We start from the raw sequence: 24437 nt of genomic DNA on the forward strand, positions 1-24437 counted from the left end.
AAGAAGAATAAGAACAAAAAAACCAAACTGGCCAATTGTCAAATTATCTTGTCTGCTCACAAGGAGGTTTGATGTTCTGAAAAACACAAAGCTATCTTTGTGCAATCTTAATCCAGTGCCTTAACTCCTTCTCCGTGATTTATTGGGGTGGCATGTTAGCAGCCTCTTCCCATATCACGTGCTGGTCAACAGAATAAGAGAAACGTTATGCTGAGGCAGAACCAGGTCTCTATAAATAGTTTTAGGACACAGTGATCCAACAGAGACAAGCCCATGCCTATTTTGTTTCTTGTAAACCGTGAAAGTATTTACTGGCTGAGCAGCGGAGCCTCACCTACGGATACCAAGCTGCAATCCCTTATTCACTCAAAACAAAACAAAATAAAGAACATTCTCTCTTTTTAACTCAAGGGGTCTGATCATTTGTAGACAGCCTACAGAATGCATGGCCAGAGGTACCACTTCTTTGCCAGAGTTGCAGTGCTTTTGGAACTGGAGGTCTCCAGTGAACATATAGCCATCTACTACAATCAAGCAGAAACCATAAGTCCACCATCCTATGCTTCACTTCCAGGAAGGGCCATACATTGTGCCATAGCGGAAAGACCTGCTCCCTGCCTTGCAGGCCTTTTCCACCTGGCCTGGGAGGGTGGGGCCCTCACTGACTGCAGCTACAAAAACAGAGGCTGCTGAATAGACTCTTGCTGGGTTTTTTGTATCTTTATTTTAGATTGTGATGTGATTTAAGTGGAAACTCTTTGGTTTGGTTGTGTATTTTTTGAGGGTTTATTTATTGTTTATGACTACTTGTGTTACACTGCAGTTATATATTATTTTCATCTTGTGAGCTACATGGAGCATAGTTTGAACTGTGGAAAGATGGCATACAAATAAAATTATGTATGTATGTATGTATGTATGTATGTATGTATGTATAGCAAAGCAAATGGCTTTTATTTAGAAAGAAAAAGCTTGAAATGTACTACTACGCAGTGGAAGAAAGGTACAGGACATCTGATGTGCTGTAAATCTCCTGCATCCATAGCCCATATTTATCTCTGATTAGTCAGACCATGAACTGCATTTTTCTTCCCTATTGAGTAGGAACCAGTTTATTGGCATGTCGACCCAATTCAAGCCATGCAGCATAGGATACCCATAACTCAAACCCATTATATTTCAGGACTAAAGTGGCTTAAAGCCTCAATGGATGCAGCAAGTAATCTTTTCAAAAAGCCATTTATGCTGGCACCAAGCAATGCAGAATCTTGTTATCTTGGACATCAATATACTACTTATCGTTTCCAGCGGATGACTCCAAATGTTTGTGTTTTGAGTGTGAATAATTTGTCACTGCTACAATAATTTCATTAAGCACTGAAATTGCTTAATGCTTAGCCTTTCCTGAAAGTGGAAGCAGCATGATACCATCCTTCCTGCTTGCTCTGCAGCAAAGGTCATGCTCCACTGTCCATGGATGCTGACTGAGGCAGTGATGGCTGTAAGCAGCAGTTCCATAAGCCATGTTTTTATGAATCTCTGTGTCTCAGTGCCAATTCTCCTGTCCTTACCAGCGGTAAAGGAATCAGGTAAGTATTGCCACACCACTTCCTTTGTGAGATGGTTCAATTCCAGATTATATTTATCTCCCGGTACCATTGCTAACTCCACTGTGGGCCCAGAAAGACTGACACTGGGACTCACAAACCTCCTTGTTCATTGCAGACTTCAGCTCTGCAAGTGAGAGTATAAAGTGATTAATCTGTTAACACAAGGAAATACATTCTGAGGTCTGGCTGTAATTCACACTCAAAGGGGGTGGGGTGGGAATCTACGTTGTCAAAATTATTAATAACTGCTTGAATCAGTAAGGAGGCCTTGTGGGCCCACCACACTGTTCAGATTTAATACTCCACATTCCAAGGCTTACTTGGAACAAAAACAATTTCCAAATGCAGTTCCTTCTCCCCTCCCACATTGGTCCACATTATAAGAGCCTACATTATGATGAATAGAAGAGGGCAGGCGAGAAGTAGGATTGCAGGTGCTTTCCTTGTTGAGTTAAATGTTTCCATAAAGCCCACATCATCTCTACACCAGCAAGGCACTCTCAGTATAGTGAAAGAACAGGATTCCCCATGATGTAGAAAGGTTCATATGCACCCAGGCTGTATGCAAAGGTCCAGGTGAACACGGGGAGGCTAGGAGCAGAAGCAGCCTGCATGAACGCTTTCCCCGTTCCACCCCATTCACTGCGATGTATGATCAAGTGAAAGGGTGCACCAATAATTTGTTTGCTGTGTGGTCAGTCAATTTTGGCATGTCTCATGCCATGCCCAAGCCAGCAGATACTTCAGCATCTGAAATCAACCCAGACTCCACCTAGGCTGGTAGTAACATGTGCTTGGCTTTAGCTCTAGACAAAATGGATGGCAGGGATAAAACAAAACACAATTTCTCATTCACAATTGCTGTTCTAGAGTTATATGTCCAGGACAAGATTAAAACCTGTCAGATAATAAAATAGGACTAAAGAGTAGAAAATTCTTTGCTTTAGAACAGGAAACCTGTCATTTGAGATCTCCAGGAGTAATGGCCAATCCTCACTGCACTTCACCCTCTGGTTTGAGTGGATGATGAATATAGCACTGCAATGTCATCTCTTTCACCCAGCCTCTTTTGCCCGGCTACCCACTCCATGTTCCAACCATGAGTCTTGCTGCTTGCTGAAGGCTCTGCTATGTTGACACACCCTGTTGACACTTAGCATCTGATTTCCTTGCCCAAGTCCTTCCCTATGGTCCTTTAACATTATTGGAATAGTTTCCCTGGCCTTGGCATTCAGATTATGTCTGTCACTGGTACTGTCCCATTAGTGCTCCAGCCCTAGTCACACATTACAGTGAACAGGTGCATGGAAATGCTCCCTGTGTTCAGCCCTTTTACTCCACTGTGTTTATAGCCTGGCATCTTGGCACCCATCTGATCATCAGCATGCCTCACCTCAATGAGTTTGATTCCTGATTTCACCACCCATATTCCTCAACAGCTGTCTGTCTGTAGCTTTATGCTGGAAAGGATTAACAAATGGTCCATGGGAGTAGCAGGCTTGTGATGTGCTTTCAGGTCAAAGAAAGCACAGGCTAACTGTATGTTTTGTTCTTCTGTTCAGGTTTATATCACAAATGTGCAGAGTCTTCATTACCTAAAGTTTGATTATCCAAACCTGGCAGTTCAGTTTATCTACATATCTCATTATTCAAATGCTTTTAGATGCAGTCCCCCCAACACATATACACATCACACGGATAAAGCACACAGGACCCAATCCCTCTTCAGTGAAACTGGAGCAGTGGGGGGGGGGGAGGCCATAGTCCCCTATCAACTCAGCCCTTATCCCCTTCTGCCTTGACTCATTCTGTCTCTTTCCAAGTGGAAAGCTCTGCAGTTGTTGTTGTTTTTTTAATTTTTCCAGCTTATCTCATATTTGGCACCTGTTCTGCCTGCACAAAATTGGACTGAGTATACCCCCCTCCCCTCCCCTCTCCAAACCACACACACAACCCTCCGGTATTAGTATCTCAGGGCTGGAGGCTCTTTCCTGTTTAAAACTATATCAACACACATAATCTAGCCCAAATGTGTCAGCTGGTTTTAAGGAAATGTTTCCCCAACAGCTTTTATTCTCTCAAACTGCTGAGCTGCTCAGGGAATTGGAAAGGATTACTCACTGTTTATCCACAAGGCTTTTTGCCTGGTCCTTATTTTTGGGGGAAAAGTTGTTGTGCTTATTGTCTTTTAGAATCTGTTTAAAGCCCTGGCTATAATTAAGCAATCACGAGTGAGCTGCAAGACAGAGCCCAGTAAGGCCTCGGGAAAATATACTGGAGGGTTTGTTCGGCATATTATTTCACTCCCACCACTGTCTCTCCCACCACCCAAGAATCTTTATCCATAACCAGGCCTAGAGTCACAATGGGACTCTGCTTTTGCAGAGAAACACTATTTCTTCAAGACTTACTTTAGGGCAAAATCCACCTAATGACAATGGATATTTTTTGTTAGTGAAATAGCTCAGTTGGTAGAGCATGGGACTCTTAATCTCAGGGTCATGGGTTTGAACCCTACGTTGGGGCAAAAGATCCCTACATTGCAGATGGTTGGACCAGATGACCCTTGGGGTCCCTTCCAGCTCTACAGTTCTATGATTTTCCTTCTGAAGGCAGAAGTGGCTCACTGGGTGAGAAGGAGCTACCATGCTAGCGAGGAGTTGCCATTCCTTCCCAAGGTAGGCAGAGTGATGTGGCTGGGAGGTCAGCATGGTGCAAATGCACTGACAGAGCCAATCTGGTGCTCCTGCCAGTACATTTATTATTTTTTAGAAGTTGTCAATATGGTTTTATTGTTTGTAGAGTACAGTGGTACCTCGGGTTACATACACTTCAGGTTACAGACTCCGCTAACCCAGAAATAGTGCTTCAGGTTAAGAACTTTGCTTCAGGATGAGAACAGAAATCATGCTCCGGCGGCACGGCGGCAGCAGCAGGAGGCCCCATTAGCTAAAGTGGTGCTTCAGGTTAAGAACAGTTTCAGGTTAAGAACGGACCTCCGGAATGAATTAAGTACTTAAGCAGAGGTACCACTGTGTGCAGAAATGATTTTGTTTTTAGAACTTGAGTTTTTGTGTTTGTTCTTGTTCTTATTATGTATTTTGTGCTCTCGTTTTGTATTTTCAATGTTGTGAACTGCCCTGTAGACAGTATATACAAATTTAATTAATTAATTAATTAATTAATTAATCTTCAGTACCTCTAGATAGGGCTGGGAATGTCCCCCATCTGTTATTCTGAACAGTTACTGTCAGTCAGTGTAGAGGTTTTACCCCCTTTCAGTATAAACTTTATTGAAATATTTTTAAACAATTACCAAGCATAAAGCGTTGCCTTCCTGGACAAATGCAGTGTAAAAATTCTGAGCTAGATGGACCAATGGTCTGACTCTGTATATGGCACCTTCCTATTGGGGACCCAACTAAGCTTCCATGGAACCCCAGGGATTTCCTAGAGCAGAGCCTATAATAAGGAGGGAGCTGAACACCATATTTCAAGCTAAGGCAGATGCCCAAAGGGCTGGCACAGTGAGAAGCCCGCTTCTCTGAGAGAGGAAGAGGCAGAAACTGCTAAGATTAAGTTTATATTATTACTCATAAAGTTGTGACGGGGTAGCTCGGGGGAATTAGAGAGAGGAAACCCAGGTTAATCCCAAGGATAAAATCCCAATTCTTGTTGTTTATAAATGCATCATTTGAAGTCACAATTGACCCTATGTGAAGCAAATACTTAAGAGCAAAATTGGACCTATTATTCCAAGACGGAATACATTTCTTATCTCAAGGGTATGAAGCTAGCAGAACCAGATTAAACACCAAAAAAAGAGGAAAAAAAGTCCCATCTAATTAAATATGAGACAAAAGAACGTACCCTCCAGTCCTTGCAGCCACGTAAGTTTGCCAATTGCCCGAGGCCTTCTACTACCCAGAAAAGTTTCACTAATCGGTCATTTCTCCATTCTTTTGACTTTTTAGGCTTTGGTCATCCTCCCTGTTCTGTTCCTGGTGGCAACTTCTCCCCATTTTCCATGCTTTCCTTGGACACATTCACAACAAAAGCAGCGGGCCTATGTCTACATTTTATTGCAATGTTATTTTATTGTGATGATTAGTAAAACTGATCAGCAGCAGGCAACCGGAAGCACAGCGAGAAGCAGCTGAGTTCTACTGACAGGACGGATGCAGTTGCTGAGCTTGTTAATTGTTTCCTCTTTCACTCTCATCAGCTGTTTCTAGGACGCTGTTGGCCGATTCAGAGGTAATAATCACAGCACACAGTCATGCCTTTTTACCTTGTTATCTTGGTATACGGACCTTGCTAGCTGAAACAACAGGCTGCCAAAGGTTGACATTTAGAGGTCCCTTGAGGATCAATTAAAGAGTTTTATGGTGGCAATGTTGTTGTAACAAATATTTCAGCTTAATTTGACTCTAAGGGCTTCATGGAAATACACTGCCATCATTGGTCCAGTGGCAAAAATATCAAACTCCACCATTGCCAACTCAGCGGCCAGATGCTACAGAACTGAACCAGTACTCATCCCTGGTTGGTATAAAGGTATCTGCTGAACTATTTCCAAATGTGGCAGGTGAGGCAAAAGGAGTTGGGAGTTGCTATATCTCCTCTCTATATGGAGCTTCAATTACGGCAGTGTTAAAATCCTGGAAGGGATCTAAAGGCCAATGTTGGAGCCTGAATCCACAAGGTGTTATGCCACACTGGACTGGAACAAATGAACACAGCAGAGGCAGAGCCAATGGGTGTCAATCAGGGCTATGAGGGATGGTCTTAATGATGTCATGCACCTGAGCATCACCTTTAAAACTTTGATTAAACATTCCAGGAAATAATTCCTACTAAGCACCATTCTCAGACAGATTGACTCATCTCCTTCAGTGGTTGCATAGGTGTCAGTCAGAGTAAATATGTATGCTTCAAAGGGCAGCTTTGCTTTCAGAATGAAAATGGATACCCCTAAGACAATTAGCCCAACTCTAGACATCAAGAAATTATGTCCGGTTCATGATAGTTTGCAAAACTTTACTGACCAAGGTGTTGGCATTCCAACCAGAAGGTGAGACAGTCAGATCAGAAGTGATATTGTGGGGAGAGAATAGAATACTGAGGATTCACACAAAACTGAGCAGGAGGACCAAGCAGGGAGTCAGGTAGGAACATGCAAAAATCAGGGATGCTGAAGAAATCAGGAACAAGGGAAAAGAGCATGATCACCTGTGGTGAACGAAGAGAGGAGAGATGACAGCTGAATAAAAGGGGATGGCAAGAATTGCCAAGGATGCAGGAAACAGATGAGAGGAGGAGGTATGTAAAGTCTGGGGTAGCATACTGTACTGCTGGGTTAACTGGTAGGAATATAAATAAATAAACTTGAGATCTACTGACACTGGAGGAGGAACAGGGGTGCGGGGGGAGCGTATTGCCCCTGGTGGCATGATCCCGGTGGGGTGCCATCGCAGCTGGCCCCTTCCCCATGCTGGGCGCCATGCCCCCAGAACACGTGCCACGCCCCTGCGGGCAGCACGCCACACCCACGCCTGCTCTCCACCCCCACCCCCGCCGGAGTTTGAAGCTCTGCCACTGTCTACTGATAAGAAGAGCCCTAACTGTGGAAGTGGCGGGGTGGGGGGTGTCACCAGGAGCTCTTAAGACAAGATAGATAGGAATTCTGTCAACTAAACTAAGCTTCTTTACAAATACCTACATTCAAAGTTCATAACATGCAGTTTATAACCAGAACTGCTCCCTTAGCTCATGACTAGGCAACATTGTCCATGGTCTCCATGTTATATGATATCACTCTTGAGCCATTAGCCTGTGCCATTAGATATTCAGAAGACATGAATGGTACTAAAATTCAAGGCCCAACATTTAAATTAATATTCTATGGAGACAGTATGCTATTATTGCTCTTTAACACAGGAAGTTCACTTCCTGCCTTATTGAAAAACATAACAAATTGTGGTGAATTGCATGAAATGGAGATTAAGAACAGAACTCCCCAGCCTTCTAGCAGAGAATCTGTCCTTTAAAACGTACACTTTTCCATCTTATGTCCTGGATATCCTACAGCCAGGACATTTTCTGTCTAGAAACATGAGAAATTAACTTTGAAAGTCATCAGACATTAGTATTGCTCTGGACAATATTCAGAGCTTCCCTCATCCTTTTCTTTGGGTGGTGGTGGTAGTGGGGAACAGGAAGAAAAATACTCTTTAAATGAATGTTATGTTTCAGGAGCCTTCCAGGTATTTTCCCGTTGTTTTTACATTTATAAGCCACTCTTCATTCAAGGATCAGAGGGTTGTTTACAGTATACAACTGTCATATTTTGAAACGGGGAGTGCTAAGAGTCACAAACTCTGTGTTTTCTGTAACATGTAGTTCTACCCTGAAGAATAAAGCAACTTCAAAGTGGTCAGTACTATCTCTCAGTTAGAAAATATGAGGCGTCCAAACACAGACCCATCAGGGAAGAAAGGGATCAGACCAGATGCCCATCAAATCCAGTATTTTGTTCTCACAGCAGCCAACTAGATACCTATGGGAAGTCCACAAGCCAGGGCATGAATGCAGTGGTGCTCTCCCAACTTGTTGCTCCCCAGCAACTGTCATTCAGAGAGGTACTCCCTCTGACACTGAAGGCACAGCACATCCATCATGACTAGCAGTAGCCATGGATTGCTCTAAGCACCATCCAAGTTGATGGCCACCACTATCTTGTGGAAGTGAATTCTCTAGGTCCTCTTGGTGAAGAAGCCCTTCCTTTTGCCTGTTCTGAATCTTCCACCTTTCTGTTTCACTGGATGGGAACAGACTCTTGATGGAAAGAAATCCAAATTAACTCAGGGGATAACTTTGAGGCAGCAAAGACACACAAGACTCCCCTCCCCCCCCCCCCACATTTGCAAATAGTGTTTGTGAATTTGCAGGTGCTGATTCCACTTCAGTTCTGCTTAAAATATCCCCAGCACTAATACTGGCAGATGCTTGTTTCCAAAAAGGAACTCTTTGGAAAAACAAAAAGGAGGGAGTTTCTGACCTTAAGCATCTCTGCAGCTGTACTCTGCTCTTTATTATTAGGCCTCACTTAAGCTTCCAGAAGTCCAGCCACCAAACTGTCATCACTCTCTTGGTTAATCGGAAGTCGGGGGCCCATTTCATCCATGGAGAAAGGCTGACTCGCTCACCATTTTGAGCCAGGCAGCTAGTTGTTCTTGACTTCCCCCTTTGGATACTTCATGAATGTTCTAGTTGAGACACTACATATATTTAATTCAGAACAAATAAAACGACACCCAAAATCACTATGTGGTAGAGACAAGGGGAGAGAGGAAATGAAGGTTGGAATCCAAGGAAACTTGCCTAGAAGGCAACACTAGTTGCTACAAGAATCCACCTGCTTATTGTACAGCTCCTGTTATATGCACACATGGTATAGAGAGCATTAGGACTCATTCTGTGACGCTCTTGCACTTGAAACAAGTCCAGTGTAAAGTTTGTGAGTAGGATGCAGTATCAGTGCTTTGCATTTGTAAAGATGTTATGGTCGTGTTAGCAGTGGTTGTGTTTATCTCTACTCTAGCTAGGCTCTAGGGTTCCATCAACAGCAGGCTCCTGGCAACTGAGCTCAATCTTCCAACATCTCAATTGCCCCATGGGAGGAACCAATTTCATCTTTAGTGATTCAGATGCTTGCTGTATCTACAGCAAGCTAGTAGATAGGTAGTATGTATGTTTTATGAAACAACAGTATGTAGGTGCTTTGTTGTTCTGACACAAAGGACATAATCATATTATTATACAATTACGTGATTATTATATTATATTATATAGCCGCCCTGAGCCCGGCCTTGGCTGGGGAGGGCGGGGTATAAATAAAAATTATTATTATTATTATTATTATTATTATTATTAAATTATTGTACTCACCCTTCACCCTAAGGACTCAGGGCAGGCTACAATAATTAAAACACAGTTTAAGACAACTTAAATTTTTCAGCATTGGGCTCTATTTTGTGGGAAGCTAGGTGATACTTCTTAAAAAATTATTAAATAAGACTCAAATAGCAGTGCCATCAGGAAATTCCCATAGAAGAGATTTTATTTTTCTGGCACTCCCAACACTGGAGGAATAAAAAAATGGAACCCAGCAAAGTTTATAGTATTGATTTGTGGACATTAAGTCCCCCTGAAACTTAAAATGAAGAGCAGCTAATTGTTTTTGAAAAGAAAGGAAAAAAGGGAACCAATTCATAACCACTGTGCTAGTCTTCATAAGTGAGCAGAGTGATTCTTACTATGCAGCCTTTGCCAACAGCATTTTTTTAAAGAGCCTGTCACTATCGGACTACAAAAATGAAATATACCTAATTTGGAGAAAAGACTTGTTACAGGCACTGTACAAGAGTGTAGAAAGGTTAGTAAGTTATCTGGATCTAAAAAGTTATCTGGCACAGAATGTCTGCTGTGTGGTTCAAAATCATTATCCAGCTTTGCTCACAGAAGGGCTACAATTTTTTTCATTATTTCTGCTCTCTTCCATAAAAGGTACGGATCAGGGTCGGAGACTGGCAGCAGTGCCTTATGAACGCCTGGATTTTATATTTTCAAAGTAAGCTTTTCCATGGTTTCTTCATCTCTGTAGGCCTTTGTTGTACAACCTGAGACCTTAACATAAAGCAAAGTTAGAATCCAATTAAAATCCGTAAGAATTTCCTCCATTGCCATCTGAAGTTGGAAAACAATCCAAAGACAAATAATGAGGCTGCCTGCAAAACAATAAGTAGAAGTGCAGGAAAAAGCATTTTTTGGAGCCAAACTGTAGATCTCCCCAGGCTGTGGTTGTTAGCTCTGGGTCCTGTTTGAAACAACTTTGGAAACTAGTTGTTTGATTACAGCACGTGATAGCAAGCCCCTAAGTCACTCTGCATACCTTTATCCATGAAATTATGGTTGCCAGATCCCATCAGGTCCTTTAGTCCGAAAAGGTGCTCCATAATGGAGGAAGAAGTGTGAAAACAAAGCTTAAATAAGAGCAAAGGGAGAGGGAGGGAGGCCACTGGAGCTGAGATAGCTTTAGAGAAACAGCCTTGCTACCTTTGCTCTTGGGACATAAATCTGGGCAGAGAAGAGCAGCTAAAGGGGTGTGCAAGGGGGAACCTTTCATGTCACTTGCCTTCAGTTTATAGCTCTTGCACTGGACACAGGGCCTCTTTAGGACTGAAAGCCCCTTTTGTATTAATCTCCCTGAACGTGGCTGTCTCATGCTTTAAATCTCCCACCAGACAGCTGCCCTCATTGTTCAAGCCTTACTCTCAAGCAGCTGTCCTGGGATACCGGAGCCTCTTTTAAATCAAAGTCACCCCCTCTTCCAGGCAGCTGTTCCTGGACTCCATGACTTGGGCTCCATCTCTAGACTCCAGTGAAGAGCTCAGTCTTGCACGATGCTTATCTTCACTCTGGTGATAACTCATGTTACATTAAATTTGGCAGGATGGATCACAATGCCTCAGAGTCGATTAATGTAGTTTTGTCTCCACAGAGTTTGTCCATTTGTGGAGAGGCATGAGTCAGATGTTCTCCTGATTCACTTTTTGCCTCAAGAGTAGCGATTTGGGGGGCAAGGGGTGGGAAGACTCTTTTAGATAGACATTAATCCTGCCCCCCTATTTTGTTGCAGTTTTCAACTGTGCACAGTTAGATTTCTCTCACTCTTCCGCTGTTATAGAGCACTTTCCCCCCAATGTTTCTTTTCATTATGAGTTATCTCAGCAAAACAAGGAGAACACAGTAAATGTGATGACTTCACATTGCTATACAGTCATGTATCAATGGGACCAATGGCAGTATCCTAATCAGTGGCGGAGCTTCATGCTCCAGCACCGGGGGGCAGAGAAAAGGCAGGGGTGGGGCTGGCGCGTATCCCGGGGACGTGGCATCCAGCCCACGGGGCGTGGTGTGCATCCTGGGGGCATGGTGCATGTCCTGGGGGCGTGGTGCCCAGCACGGGGGGGGGGGCAGCCGCGATGGCACCTCACCGGGATCGCGCTGCCGGCGGCGGTGCGCTCCCCCCGCACTCGTCTTCCTCCGCCAGTGGTCCTAATGTCACTAGGCAGCAAATGAAACCCATTAGAGGGGAAAGCTCCCTATACAGATAATATGGGCAATCCTACTCAATATCAGGAATCATGAGCATAGCAATCTTACATAAGTCTACTCAGAATAAAGTCCCACTGAGTCCCATGAGGTCTACTCCCATGTAAATGGGTCTAGAACTGCGGTCTTAAACCCTTTTTTTTCTTTTTTTTTGCATTGAACTCCTACAGTTTACTGACAGGCCTGGTTCACCTGCAACATTAAACCACATTTAAAAATAAACTATGGTTTAACACAGGATTTCCCAAACTTAGGTTTCCAGCTGTTTTTGGACTACAACTCCCATCATCCCTAGCTAGCAGGACCAATGGTCAAGGATGAAACCATGGTTTAACATACTCAAGTGCTCTGCTCCTCACCCACCTTGTTGCTGGCTGTGTCACACAGAAAACAAGCTACTCATGACGTGTGAACCTGGGCTCATGCTTTGTTTCTTCCTAACAAACCATGAACAGAGGCAAAGGTTTGTTCTTGGCTTACTACTCATGTTTTGTTTGAGAGAAACAAACAAACTTGCTTAGGTCCACACATGACTAGTAAGAATCTGGCTTGTTTCCTTCCCCACAGGACACAATCAGGAGTGAGGAGGAGCTAAGCTGTCATACACATTTAAAACCAAAGTTTATTTTAATACTGCATGAAAACTGGATGAAGAGCCTTTCTGATGCTGACGTAATCCCCATCCATTTTGGATCAGCCCCAGATCTAATTCTGATGTCAATTGTGGCTGTACAGGAGGTAGTTGTGTTTCATTTCTCCACCAAGGTTCTTCTTCTCTTCCTAAGGATTTAAGGGAAGGAGTAAAGTGGCTGGATCTTGCTCAGTTCCACACATTACCAGCTTTTGGTTCCCTTGACTCCATCTTGGTATTGATGCGGAAACCTTTAATAAGTGATTCATTTAGCTGGCCAGCATTCCAGTGAAGTCACAGGAGGCACAGTGCCATTTCCAAAGCTCTACTGCAATTTACATCCAGAAATCTCTTCAGAATTTCCTTGCACTCAATATGACAGCACAGAAGAAGAAACAGCACTTATGGAAATTGGTTCAATGACAACTTTTGTAAGAGAATTTTTTTTAATTTTTTTTTGCTAAGGCTGGCCTTCCCTAAGCCTGTTCTTCAAATCATCCCCCAGAGATCAGGATGGAAAAGTGAACTTGGATGAAGCCTTGTTTTGACTTCCCACACAGCTCAGGTCTAAAGAAAACAGATGCCTTCTCAGTCACACACAATGGAGCACAGTTCTTCCATATTACGCTTTGGCAGTGAAGGGTTGGTTTGGAGATTTGGGTGGTGGTGATCACACAGTGGTCTTAAGATTTAACAGTAACACCCACCTCCAAATTTCAGTGGCAGATAGTGGGGTTAATGGCTATTCATATCACCAAATTTTGTTCAAAACAGATCAAACCAAAGCTTCTTTCTGTGCTAGAATTAGAAGGTCCTTTGTTGTTGTTGTTGTTTAGTTGTTTAGTCGTGTCCGACTCTTCGTGACCCAATGGACCAGAGTACGCCAGGCACTCCTGTCTTCCACTGCCTCCCGCAGTTTGGTCAAACTCATGCTGGTAGCTTCGAGAACACTGTCCAGCCATCTCGTCCTCTGTCGTCCCCTTCTCCTTGTGCCCTCCATCTTTCCCAACATCAGGGTCTTTTCCAGGGAGTCTTCTCCTCTCATGAGGTGGCCAAAGTACTGGAGTCTCAGCTTCAGGATCTGTCCTTCCAGTGAGCACTCAGGGCTGATTTCCTTCAGAATGGAGAGGTTTGATCTTCTTGCAGTCCATGGGACTCTCAAGAGTCTCCTCCAGCACCATAATTCAAAAGCATCCATTCTTCAGCGATCAGCCTTCTTTATGGTCCAGCTCTCACTTCCATACATCACTACTGGAAAAACCATAGCTTTAACTATACGGACCTTTGTTGCCAAGGTGATGTCTCTGCTCTTTAAGATGCTGAGAAGGTCCTTAGCACTCTGCAAAACTTCAGCTATGTTGTGAATGTTTACCAAGAAGCTATGGCAATAAGAAATAGAAAACTCAGATGCTGCCCTGCATCACACCCTAAGCTTGTAAAGGGAGGAAGGAAGGAATAAGATAAGAACTAAGAGAAAGGGCGACTTCTACTGCACACCAAAAGGAAGTTGCAAACGCCCCCAACCTTCCTTGTAAGGTATCATGTCAGGACTTAAGATGCTCTGAAAAGCAACAAAGAAAGGGAGGAGGAAGCTGTTTATCTAATCAGCAAACATGGAGTAGGAAGGCACTCCTCTCTAATTATTAACTCCTGGGCAGTCATGGATTGGGCAAGAGAATGATACCTGCAGCAAGAATGGGAAAGGAGGAATCAGTGATCATGGAATGGACTCTTTGAAACAAATAAACAAAACTTGGTACCATCAAGGAGGGAATGGAACGGGAGATTTAATGTATAACCAGATTAATTGAAAACAAGATATAACTACAGTGGGACCTTGGTTTTCAAACACCTTGGTTCTCAAACACTTTGGTTCTCAAACTCTGAAAACCTGGAATTAATTGTTCCATTTTTTGAATGTTTTTTGGAAGCTGAACATCCAATGCGGCTGTCGGTTATTGTTTCCGGGGCACCTGCACCAATCAGAAGCTGTGCCTTGGTTTTTGAAGTGGACTTCCGGAACTGATTAAGTTGGTGCTTTTGTTTTTGCTATTTATTTTGTCTTTTTGTTTTTGAGGCTTTTCCAATTAATTTGTTTTTGTGACTGTGTGGAACCCAGTTCAGCTACTGATTGATTGTGTGACTGTGGAAATGGATAAAAGCCCCCCATCCAAACAATAACTATCATCAGTGCAGGTAAGAAAAAATAATAATTTTAATTTTTATCATCTACAATAGTGTCTTATTTCTTTTATAGTACAGTACATTAATTATTGCTTTTATTTTATGGATCAATGGTCTCGTTAGATAGTAAAATTCATGTTAAATTGCTGTTTTAGGCATTGTTTTTAAAAATCTGGAACGGATTAATCTATACTGCATTACTTTCTATGGGAAAGGGAGCCTTGGTTTTGGAACGCTTTGGTTTTGGAACAGACTTCCAGAACGGATTAAGTTTGAGAACCAAGGTACCATTGTAATGTAAAACATGGAAGCGAATGAAGAGAAGCTTTAGTCCATGGCAAAATCCTGGGGAAAGGATTCTGGATTTTGCTAAATAAAGAGGCTGTTTTTCACTAGATTTGTTTGCCACAGTAAGATGATTATGCATACCAATGCATCATGTAGAACAGAATGCTATGCATGTCACAACCTTGCTGGCTGAATGCTTTTCTTAGTGAGATGTTCCCAGTGCTCGATATATATATATATTTAAAAACACAATGTCAAAGTCCATTTCTTTGGAAGTTCAGGACATAGACCCAGGCAAATGTAGCCCCAGCAATGTCCTCATCCTTGATAAGTTATAAAGCTCTGACATGTAGTTTATAGCAGCTTGGAGGACAGGGGAAGATATGCAGATACAATGGGAAATTAATTTTGGAGGGCTATGTGCCGTCCAGCCACTAAGTAATTATTACCCAAATTTGTACCACCTAACATTTATCTCCAGCTCTGCTAATATAAGGACTACCTTGTTCCTCTTTACTTCAGCTCTCAGCCTGACAAGGAATGTCTGTGTTCTGATTAGTGTTAGAGACCAGCACTGAGCAAAGTGTACTTGGTCACTTAGGCCCAAACTCTACCATTACAAGGAAAGCATAACTGATGAAGTGTAGAGCATCTCAGCTCCAAGGTCTCCCTGGGAATGTTTGGTTAAAAGAGGCACACAATGTGTGGCTTATTCATATGATACCAGGTGATCAGGCTCAGGGTTTCCCCATCCCATTACCAGTTAGAGGGTGTGGCAGCAGTGATGAATAGTCATGCACCTTTATTTTACTTGGTATCATCAGGGAGATGTGGGGAGGAGATGGAGATAGGCAGCAGTTGCATTTTGCAATGCATTGCCGCTAGTCTAAGATGTTAGAGGAGAGGTTGCCCAACGTTGGTAAACAGAGCCTTGAATCCCACCCAATTCCTGCAGCTGGTCACTTCTCACGTGTGGTATAGATCCACTCTATGATCTGTATGCCTGAACCACACCCTCAAATACAAGAAGCAGAAGGGAAGCCCCACTAGGCATGCAGTTCGAAACTCCCATTTGTTCTAGGAGTGTTTTGCAACAGGGAATTTCATTAGTGCAAGCAGTTTATGAGCTCTGCGCAGTGGAAAGAAAGAAGGACCTTTTTCTGCCTCCCTACTTCCAGCCACTCTCTGAAGACCACTCTTCTCCAGAGACCCTCATAGGAATATTAGGAGGCTGGCAGGGGAAGTATGGTTTTGTTTTTTGCAGTCTTCAGATGAGGAATAGACCATGTGAAAAATGAACATCAGATTTTAGCTGCAGTTCATTCATTTTCAGCTTTGTATTCTTGTTATAAAAAAGCATGCCTAGACATTCCATTGTTGCGCCCATAACCTAGGTTTAAGGTGCCACTTAGCTCCTAGCTTTCATATCTCAGTTTCTAATACTAAAGGCATGCACACTAATCCTGAAGGGAGAGAGAGAGGAGCAGCTCAGGGAACAGCTTCTGTTACAGAGCTAGGAGCCCACACAGAAAGCACGCAATGCTATAGGGTCTACAAAGCCAGGATGGAACATTGTCCAGGTTTCTCTGGCTGTAGCAGTCACAGTTAAGTGAGCACAGCTATGGAGCTATGGAAATGCTAAATGAAGCTAGGGTAAGGCAAGGTGGTGGAAAGGTCAGGGCTGTACTGTCTCAGTCAAGGCACATCAGAAAGCCAAGATTTGAGAAAAAGCAATAGGCATTGTTCAATCTACAGTACAGTGGTACCTCAGGTTAAGAACTTAATTCTTACCAGAGGTCTGTTCTTAACCTGAAACTGTTCTTAACCTGAAGCACCACTTTAGCTAATGGGGCCTCCCGCTGCTGCCGCGCCGTCGGAGCATGATTTCTGTTCTCATCCTGAAGCAAAGTTCTTAACCCGAGGTACTATTTCTGGGTTAGCAGAGACTGTAACCTGAAGCGTCTGTAACCTGAAGCATCTGCAACCCGAGGTACCACTGTACTCGGGAATAAAAGTAACATCATTTTATCATCTACCTACCCACCCTCTTGTCTACCTTCTCTTTTAAGGAGACTGAAGAATGTATCCAAGGCGTGAGAATAACCCCACTGACTCCCTCACCCACGTCTTGAAGCAGCTACTAGTATAGAAGCCCGTGTCCCCACGTCAGTGTCCCTTCAGACAAGGGATGGCTTTATCATAACACTAAAGGTGCCCATGTCCAAGTGAAGCAACATTACGGAAGTGCATATTAATGTTGTTTGAAGGATTCCCTTTCACTACCATCCCAGCAAGTAAAGAGACACGAGAACCACCTGAACAAGGACATTTTGGAAAGACAGGACAGTTAAGTACATCCAGCACTAAAATTATCTCTAGCACCATGTATTTATTTGCATTTATGTACCACTTAATATTTCAAAAATCTACGGGCCATGTGCTAGTATGAATGCTTGATCCACAAAGCCTGGGACTTAACAAACCACCTCCTTTTGGTATCTGGCTGGAATTACTTGGTTAAGAGGCTGACAGGCCACAAAAGTGGGTATACTTGCCCTAGTATGGTTGTGCACAAGAAAAGCTTGCAATACATCCATGGCACTGGAAAGTACATATCACAGAACTCTTTATTCCCAAAATGGGAGCATCTAACTCTCATTGAAGTAAAACTGCCCTAAGATCAGATGAGTCCCATGTGCCTAGTGAGCCAATGTTGTAACATACAGAATTCACAAATATACAGCAAATGCGCCAACAGAGAGATCTGGAAGCATGCAAAAAGGTATACAATCACCTTTAAAAGTCTACAGTGAACTTGAACACCACTCAAAATAGATGTCAAATCCGCCCCCAAAATCTGCCCCCCTTAATTTCAGCTATGTGAAAGCAGCCATGAGCTAAAGCACAGATTTTTTACCTCCAAAATAACCCACATGAATGGCGGAAGAGCTATTAGGAAAACACAAATGTATTTGTACACAAAGATCTGCACAATGTAAAAAAAGAAGAAGCTCATTTTCTGCTTACCTTCTTGGCATTTGGGTGGAATCTCAGTCACTGCTGGCTGTAGCTTTGGTTCTGGTGGCAGGTGCTGATTGGTTGGGAAAAGCTCCACATTTTCATTCTGCCTAACTGGTGGTACTGGAACCTCTGAAGATTTTGCTACCTGGATTTCCACACGTTTGGTGGCAACATCAGGCACAGGTGGGCTAGCAGCTTCCATTCTGCGCTGTGTTGGCTCGGGGATCTTTGAGGGGACTTCCATTCTGCGAAGAGCTTGGTCCTGAGGCTTGCCTATATTGATCTCAGTCCTCCTGGGAACGGTCTCAGGGGGCTTGTGCCCCAGCACATCTGCTCTCTTGAGGCCAAATCTTGAAGCTCCTGGGGTGGAGTTCTCCACTTGCTTAGATGAGATATCAATGGAGATTTCTGTTCTTCTGGACACTGGCTCAGGATGTTTTGGTCCAGAGAGCTCAACTCTCCTCAGAGAAGATTTAGGAGATCTTTGTGCAGACTCCACATGTCTGGAAGGGGTCTCTGAATTCTTGGTGCCAAGATCCTGGAATTTCTGTGTGGAGCTGGACACTGTGGACCTAGCAAGAGGGTTGGGTGTCCGTCTTTGTGGAGTGGAAGAATTTGGAGGCTGGTCTGCTTCTTCAACCTCAAAGGATCTTTTCAGAGCTGGAAGATTAACAAAAAGACATAATCCAAGTTTAAACACCACAATCAACTCTATGAGATTACTGACCTCAGAGACACAAACAGAAACCTAGAGTTCAAGTCCCCACTGTGCACTGTCCTGCAAACCACTCTTTTTCATACATATGCTGAAGGGGGACTCATTCCTGTTGTGCTAAACCTAGAAGTCAGGTAAACAGCGCAATGTCTCGTAGATTCTTGAGGGAAGCCCAAAGTCAGGGAGAGCCCCTGCCCCACATGAAGTTCCAGAAAAGGTCACATGGTGTTTCAACAGATTAAAAAATCAGTGGATCCATGGACTGAAATGTGAGGTCTCTCCCAACTCTTTGACTCCTTACTAATCATACTGTTTTGGGCTCTTCCTCTTGAAATTTGTCCTGCTCCATTTATTCAATTATTATAGGCCCTATTGTTCAACTGCATGACATTGATTCAGGTGCCATTCTTTCTAAATAAAATCCAAGTCCATTTGGAAACAGCAGAAACATACACACAGAGAGATCTTCCTGCCTAGACTAAATTCATCCAGGATCACTTTTCACCTTATTTTGTGTGCTCATATCCACCAAACAATTGTGAAGGAATGCCCAGAAAATGGCCGAAGACAGGCATCTCTGTTATACATGCATGTTACATATCTAGCACATCCATCTGGCAAACCTCCCAAAAGACGCAGGTCTCCTTGCAAGTTACAGAAATTGCACCATCAGACATTTCCCTACACAGATCTTCAGAAAGTAAAGAGAGAGAAGCAATGTGGGATGTAGGTCCCAGTAGAGGAGGAGAATCTGGTGAACTTCCTTTAACATAGTAGAAAAGTAGCAGTGGGAAGGTGTAGGTATACAAAAAATGGTAAGGCACAGTGATTGCTCAAGCATTTTGTTGGGAAAATTTGCTCAAATGAATGGAATAAAGCCTCCATTTCTACCTCAATGTAACGTATTTTTCGCCTCATTGGGTGCACCGGCCCATAGGGCGCACCTAGATTTGGGGGGGGGGGGAATAAAGGGAAAAAAATATTTTTCCCCCAGGCGCGGGGCGGGGGCGGGGGAAGCCCGAACTTCCCCTGACCCCAGCCCCCAGAACAGGCTGCTCTCCACAAGCCGTGGGAGGGCTCCCGCGGCTTGCGCAGAGCTACCCGAAGCCCGGGTGCGACTGCTCAGCGCGCCCGGGCTTCGGGATAGAGGCAGCTCTGCGCGAGCCGCGGGAGCCCGGCAGGAAGTCCCGCGGGCCCCCAAAGGCTTGCGGATAGCTTCCTGAAGCCTGGAGAGTGAGAGGGGTCGGTGCACACCGACCCCTCTCGCTCTCCAGGCTTCAGCGAAAGCCTGCATTCGCCCCATAGGACGCACACACATTTCCCCTTCATTTTTGGAGGGGAAAAAGTGTGTCCTATAGGGCGAAAAATACGGTACTTTCTATTCCACAGGACCAAACATGTAACCCTTGAACTAGGACAGTGGTTTTCAACCAGTGTGCTGTAGCACCCTGGAGTGCCTTGAATGATAGTCAGGGGTGCCACAGGCAATGCTGGCCTCTGTCCCTCTTTCCTCCCCTCTCTCCTCTGATGCCCTCTTGTGTCTCTGCCTCCCAAAAGCTTGCACAGCTGTTTACTGCAGCAGCCCTGGCAATAAGCTCCCCAGGCGAATGGTGCCTTTGGAGCTGGCCAGGGGGTGCTTCCCAGGCCCCTGTGGGGCAGGTGTGAAGAGGCCTCTCTCTTTGGGGCAGGGGAGAGACCAGGGTTGGCAACTGTGGCTGCCGAGAGGACTTCCAAGGTGAGGGGACAGGAGAGAAGGCTGAGGGAACACTCCACAAGGGAGGGTGTTTGAAAAAGGGCAAGAGGCTGCCAGCTCTGCAGGCAAGGGGTGACATAACTGGGCTCCTGAGCCCCACAGGGGTGCCGCAGAAAGAATACAGTTGGTCAAGGGAGCCGTGGACTCAAAAAGGTTGAAAACCTCTGATCTATGGACTAGAAACCACATTGCTTAAGCCAATATACTAGTCTATGGATCACAAGCTGCCCATTCAGTAGAACATATCCAGGCTGCATTTAAGGAATGTAAGAAGTTGTATGAAGAACCCAGTGCAATGATGCAGCTAACCACAAGCTGCTGAAGTAGACATTTTGGTTATGCAGGAAAGGAAAGGAAATTGAAGCCGGAAGGTGTCGTTACTGTTATTTTAAAATAATTGCTTGACTGCATTTGGGCTATGTTTAATAATGGGCTACATCATGACTGTCACAATTTTTCATTGCACAGACACCTGGAAGCATCTTAAGCTGGAGACAGGAAGCCTCAGAGCCACAGTGAGCAGAGTACATGCGACAGCATCCATTATGACAAGGCCATTTATTGTAGCATTGCAGTGGCATGATGTTGGCGGCAGTTATCTGCGCAGCACAGTTGCTGCAGCCTCGAAACATCACAGGGTGCTTGCAACATTATACTTAACCTTTCTGGTTTGTGCATTACCACCAATTAAGATAAATGGCTGTTTACATACCGCATTTGCTAGGTAATGAGACACATTATCTTTTGAAAGAGGTTAAGTGTCTTCTCAGTTAAAACTACCACTCAGAAAACATCAGATCTTTATTGCTATCAAATGAAGACAACAGTGCAGTGAGTAATGAGGGTTTCAAAAGCACTGAGCAATAAGCTAAAAAGAACCCCAGAGACGAGCACCACAGAACTCCAACAAATGAGGTAATGAGGCAATGGCATCACACTTTCTTCTGAGCTAGGGATGAACAAACCTAGCCTTGGGAAGATTCAAAATCAATCTCAATTATTTCTGTTAAGCTTTTGAATGAGAACTTGCAATCCAATCAGATTGTGGGTGTGGGTGGCTTTGTGGGTGTGTGATTTGAAGTGGGGAGGAAGGAGTGTAAGGGGCAGGGAACCTGGAAAATAGCAAGGCTGTGCCTGCAAACAGAAGGGAGGCAGAGCTGAGCCAGAGAAATGAGGGATGTGAAAGGCTGAAGCAGACCCAAAGATTGGGGGATGGGAGAAATGTCAACAAGTGTCTGGAATTAAGGTGGTGAGTGGTGGCACGGGGTAACGTGCTGTTAGTGTGAAGCGAGCTGGAGGTTGGGAGAAGGGAAACAAAAGCAGAGGTCCCAAGGCTTGGGGTGTTGAGTGAGTGGCTGAGGAGGAAGAGAAAGGGAAGACTAATTCCTTACACTTTGTAATGACCAGCCAAGCCTTTGGCAGCAGGTCCCGAAGTAATTTTGAGTGGCGTGGCAACAACAACGCCACATCTGAGCCAGGCTCAAGACTCTGCTTTGCTTGCACACTCACTCACCCTGGAGCCTTCCCAAATGGGGTGCATCCAAAACTGCATGTGTGTGTGTGTCTGTGTGTGAGAGAGAGGGGGGGTAGACAGAGATTTCTGGACCTTAATAAGGCCAGAGGTGGGGTGTGAGGCTTCAGAAAAATATCTGCACTCCCATCCTCCTGACCACACACACAGACATGCCTCATTACCTTCCTTGATGGAGACAGTTTGGGCCAAGCTGTTTCCTTGGGAATGGCTACCCTTATCTTGAAATTTCTGCTGCATTGCTTAGTTAGTGAAATCCTGCCATGCGTTCCTGAGCCACTCAGAGTGAATATCAATTGTGTATAGCCCTTTCTCACTGTCCAGAGTGTGTGTGTGTGTGTGCGCGCGCGCACACACACACACACACACAGAGAGAGAGAGAGAGAGAGATTAGACCTATTGGGAGAAACAACTCCCAAAGACTTCCCCCAACTCCTTTTGAGACAGCCATAGATTTCTCTCCTGCCAGGGAGGAAAGAGAACAGCAAATGGGATGTGTATATTTTCTGACAGCCAGGAGAGGAGAAATAAGTTTAGACAAAGCCCGACCCTAAAGCTCAAGGGGAAACAAAAATTACCCTGAGCTTAGGGCTGCCTCAGCCCCTTGACCACACTTTCCCCTCCTCCAATTTCCTGTTGCTTTGCTAAGCTTCATGCCTCCCTTTCCCTCTTTTCTTCCCACCCACTGTTAAACCTTACTCCAACTAGCAGAAGCTCAGTAAATAAAAAATGAAGGCATGTACAGGAGTGAGGTTGGCATATCTGAGGAAGTAGCAAATGAACAGAAGAAGAAATGAAGATATAGTGCTTTTAAAAATAGTATTTTCTGCCCCACAGCCAAGGAAAAGGAAGTAATAACAGTGTAATGCAGAGGGCTCTGCCTCCCCAACTTCTCCACAGGAAAGCGGCCCTGGAATTCTATACAAAACCAGCTCAATACAGACAGGCCCATCCTGCAGATCAAGCCAGGGAAGAGTCAGAATTCAGCCAGATGCATATGGTGTGCCCTAAAGTCCCAAAACAGCTTAGCTATTTTGTTTGCTTTTCCAATACAGCACATGATTGACAACCAGATCTCCCACTGCACCACCAGGGAGGAGGGAGCTCCAATTGGAACCCTGGTGCTGAGGTGTGTGGTTTTTTCAAAACCTTTTCCCCAACCTGTTTCCCAATTACCCACCCCACAAACCCAAGATATTTGCCACACTGGGCAAAACATACCAATACCATAATCTGTGAGAAATTGTAGTGAGTTCCTGAGGAGGCTGAAGGAAACTGTCCCCTAGGATGGCCAGAAAGTGGGGTTTGGTGGTTGCTAAAGATGGATACTGATCGCAGACAGTGAAAAACTGTTTGAGGCAAGTTGAGAGTTAATTATTTGGTATGTGAGGCTTAGCCTTCCAGAGTCCTTCATTCCTGTCACCCATATTTTCAGGCTTTGTGGAATCTCCCAAATCTAGGCAACAAGGGGTTCTTCAAATAGTACCAAAGAGTACTGGGGTGGGGGAAGCTGATACAAAAACTGCATCCTTTATTCCTGAAGTGTTTCAGGGGTTACTGTTTTGCAAGAAATGCAAAAACTTTGTAAGTAAATCAGCCGGATCTATTTATCTACAACTGAATGATGAAATATAGACAGACTGAATCTGCTCAGATGCACTTTGCAGTGATGAATCAGCCTCTCTGATTTAATCACAATGATAAAGGAAGCTTTCTGTCTCCTTGAATTTCAGGCAATATCAAGGTTAAATGGGTGCTGCAAATTAGCCAATCCAGCTGCACTGGTTTAATTGTAAAGTTCAAAATGCATTAGAAGTAAATAATTAGATTTCTGAAAGCATTCCCCCCAAAAAATTCTGAACATGTTTCACCAGTAGCATTGCTTCATCTAGTCCTGTGGTTCCCAACCACACAGGAGGGCAATTTGATTTTTAAGGGGGGCCATTAAAAAATTAGTTATTAACAGTTAATGGTCCTTTAGGCTTCCTCCACGTGAATAGGAGTTCACTTTTTAAATAATAAGAATTATATGTCACGGGGGGGGGGGGTCAGGAGTTTAGAGATGCTTAGGCGGGGCATGGCCAAAAAAAGGTTGGGAACCACTGATCTAGACTCTTCTCCCAAGATGGGTCCATTCATAGCAGAATCAAAACAGATTTGCATCCTCAAAATGATGCACTTCAATATGCCAGTTAATGACATATGTAAATTGTTTAGCCAGAAAAGTAGAAATTATCAACAATTAGACATCTCAAACCAGTATGCCATGCCTTCTCTTCCCTTTTGTTGCTATGTTGTATATTACTTTCTAAACAAGAAAATACTGTACATTTTTTTTAAAGTACAAATACATTGATTTCAGGTTTGACTTTGTTGGCTATAATTTTTAAGAGGGGGCAGGGAGAAAGAGATTTAATTTACAACCCTAATATGATTTTAAAAATAAAATAACTAATATTGTCTAAACTGAGATGAAGTTCAAAAGAGACATATTTAGATCTGAATCCATGACTTTTTACCAAGCAAAT

The 24437-nt window shown here is 43.9% G+C and overlaps 1 protein-coding gene across 3 annotated transcripts in view; it reads right to left on the bottom strand.

Moving 5' to 3' along the window:
* The window catches only part of SEPTIN9 (septin 9), a 211633-nt gene that overhangs the window by 74429 nt on the left and 112767 nt on the right, over nt 1-24437 (bottom strand). For all 3 annotated transcript variants that reach the window (XM_080993826.1, XM_080993828.1, XM_080993827.1), the window contains one exon: nt 17917-18570. In XM_080993826.1, the coding sequence (XP_080849952.1) occupies nt 17917-18570 (654 nt within the window). The remainder of the gene's footprint in view (nt 1-17916; nt 18571-24437) is intronic.

Source organism: Podarcis pityusensis, assembly GCF_964106645.2.
Source record: "Podarcis pityusensis genome assembly, chromosome: 2".
In the NCBI taxonomy this organism is placed as follows: Eukaryota; Metazoa; Chordata; class Lepidosauria; order Squamata; family Lacertidae; genus Podarcis; species Podarcis pityusensis.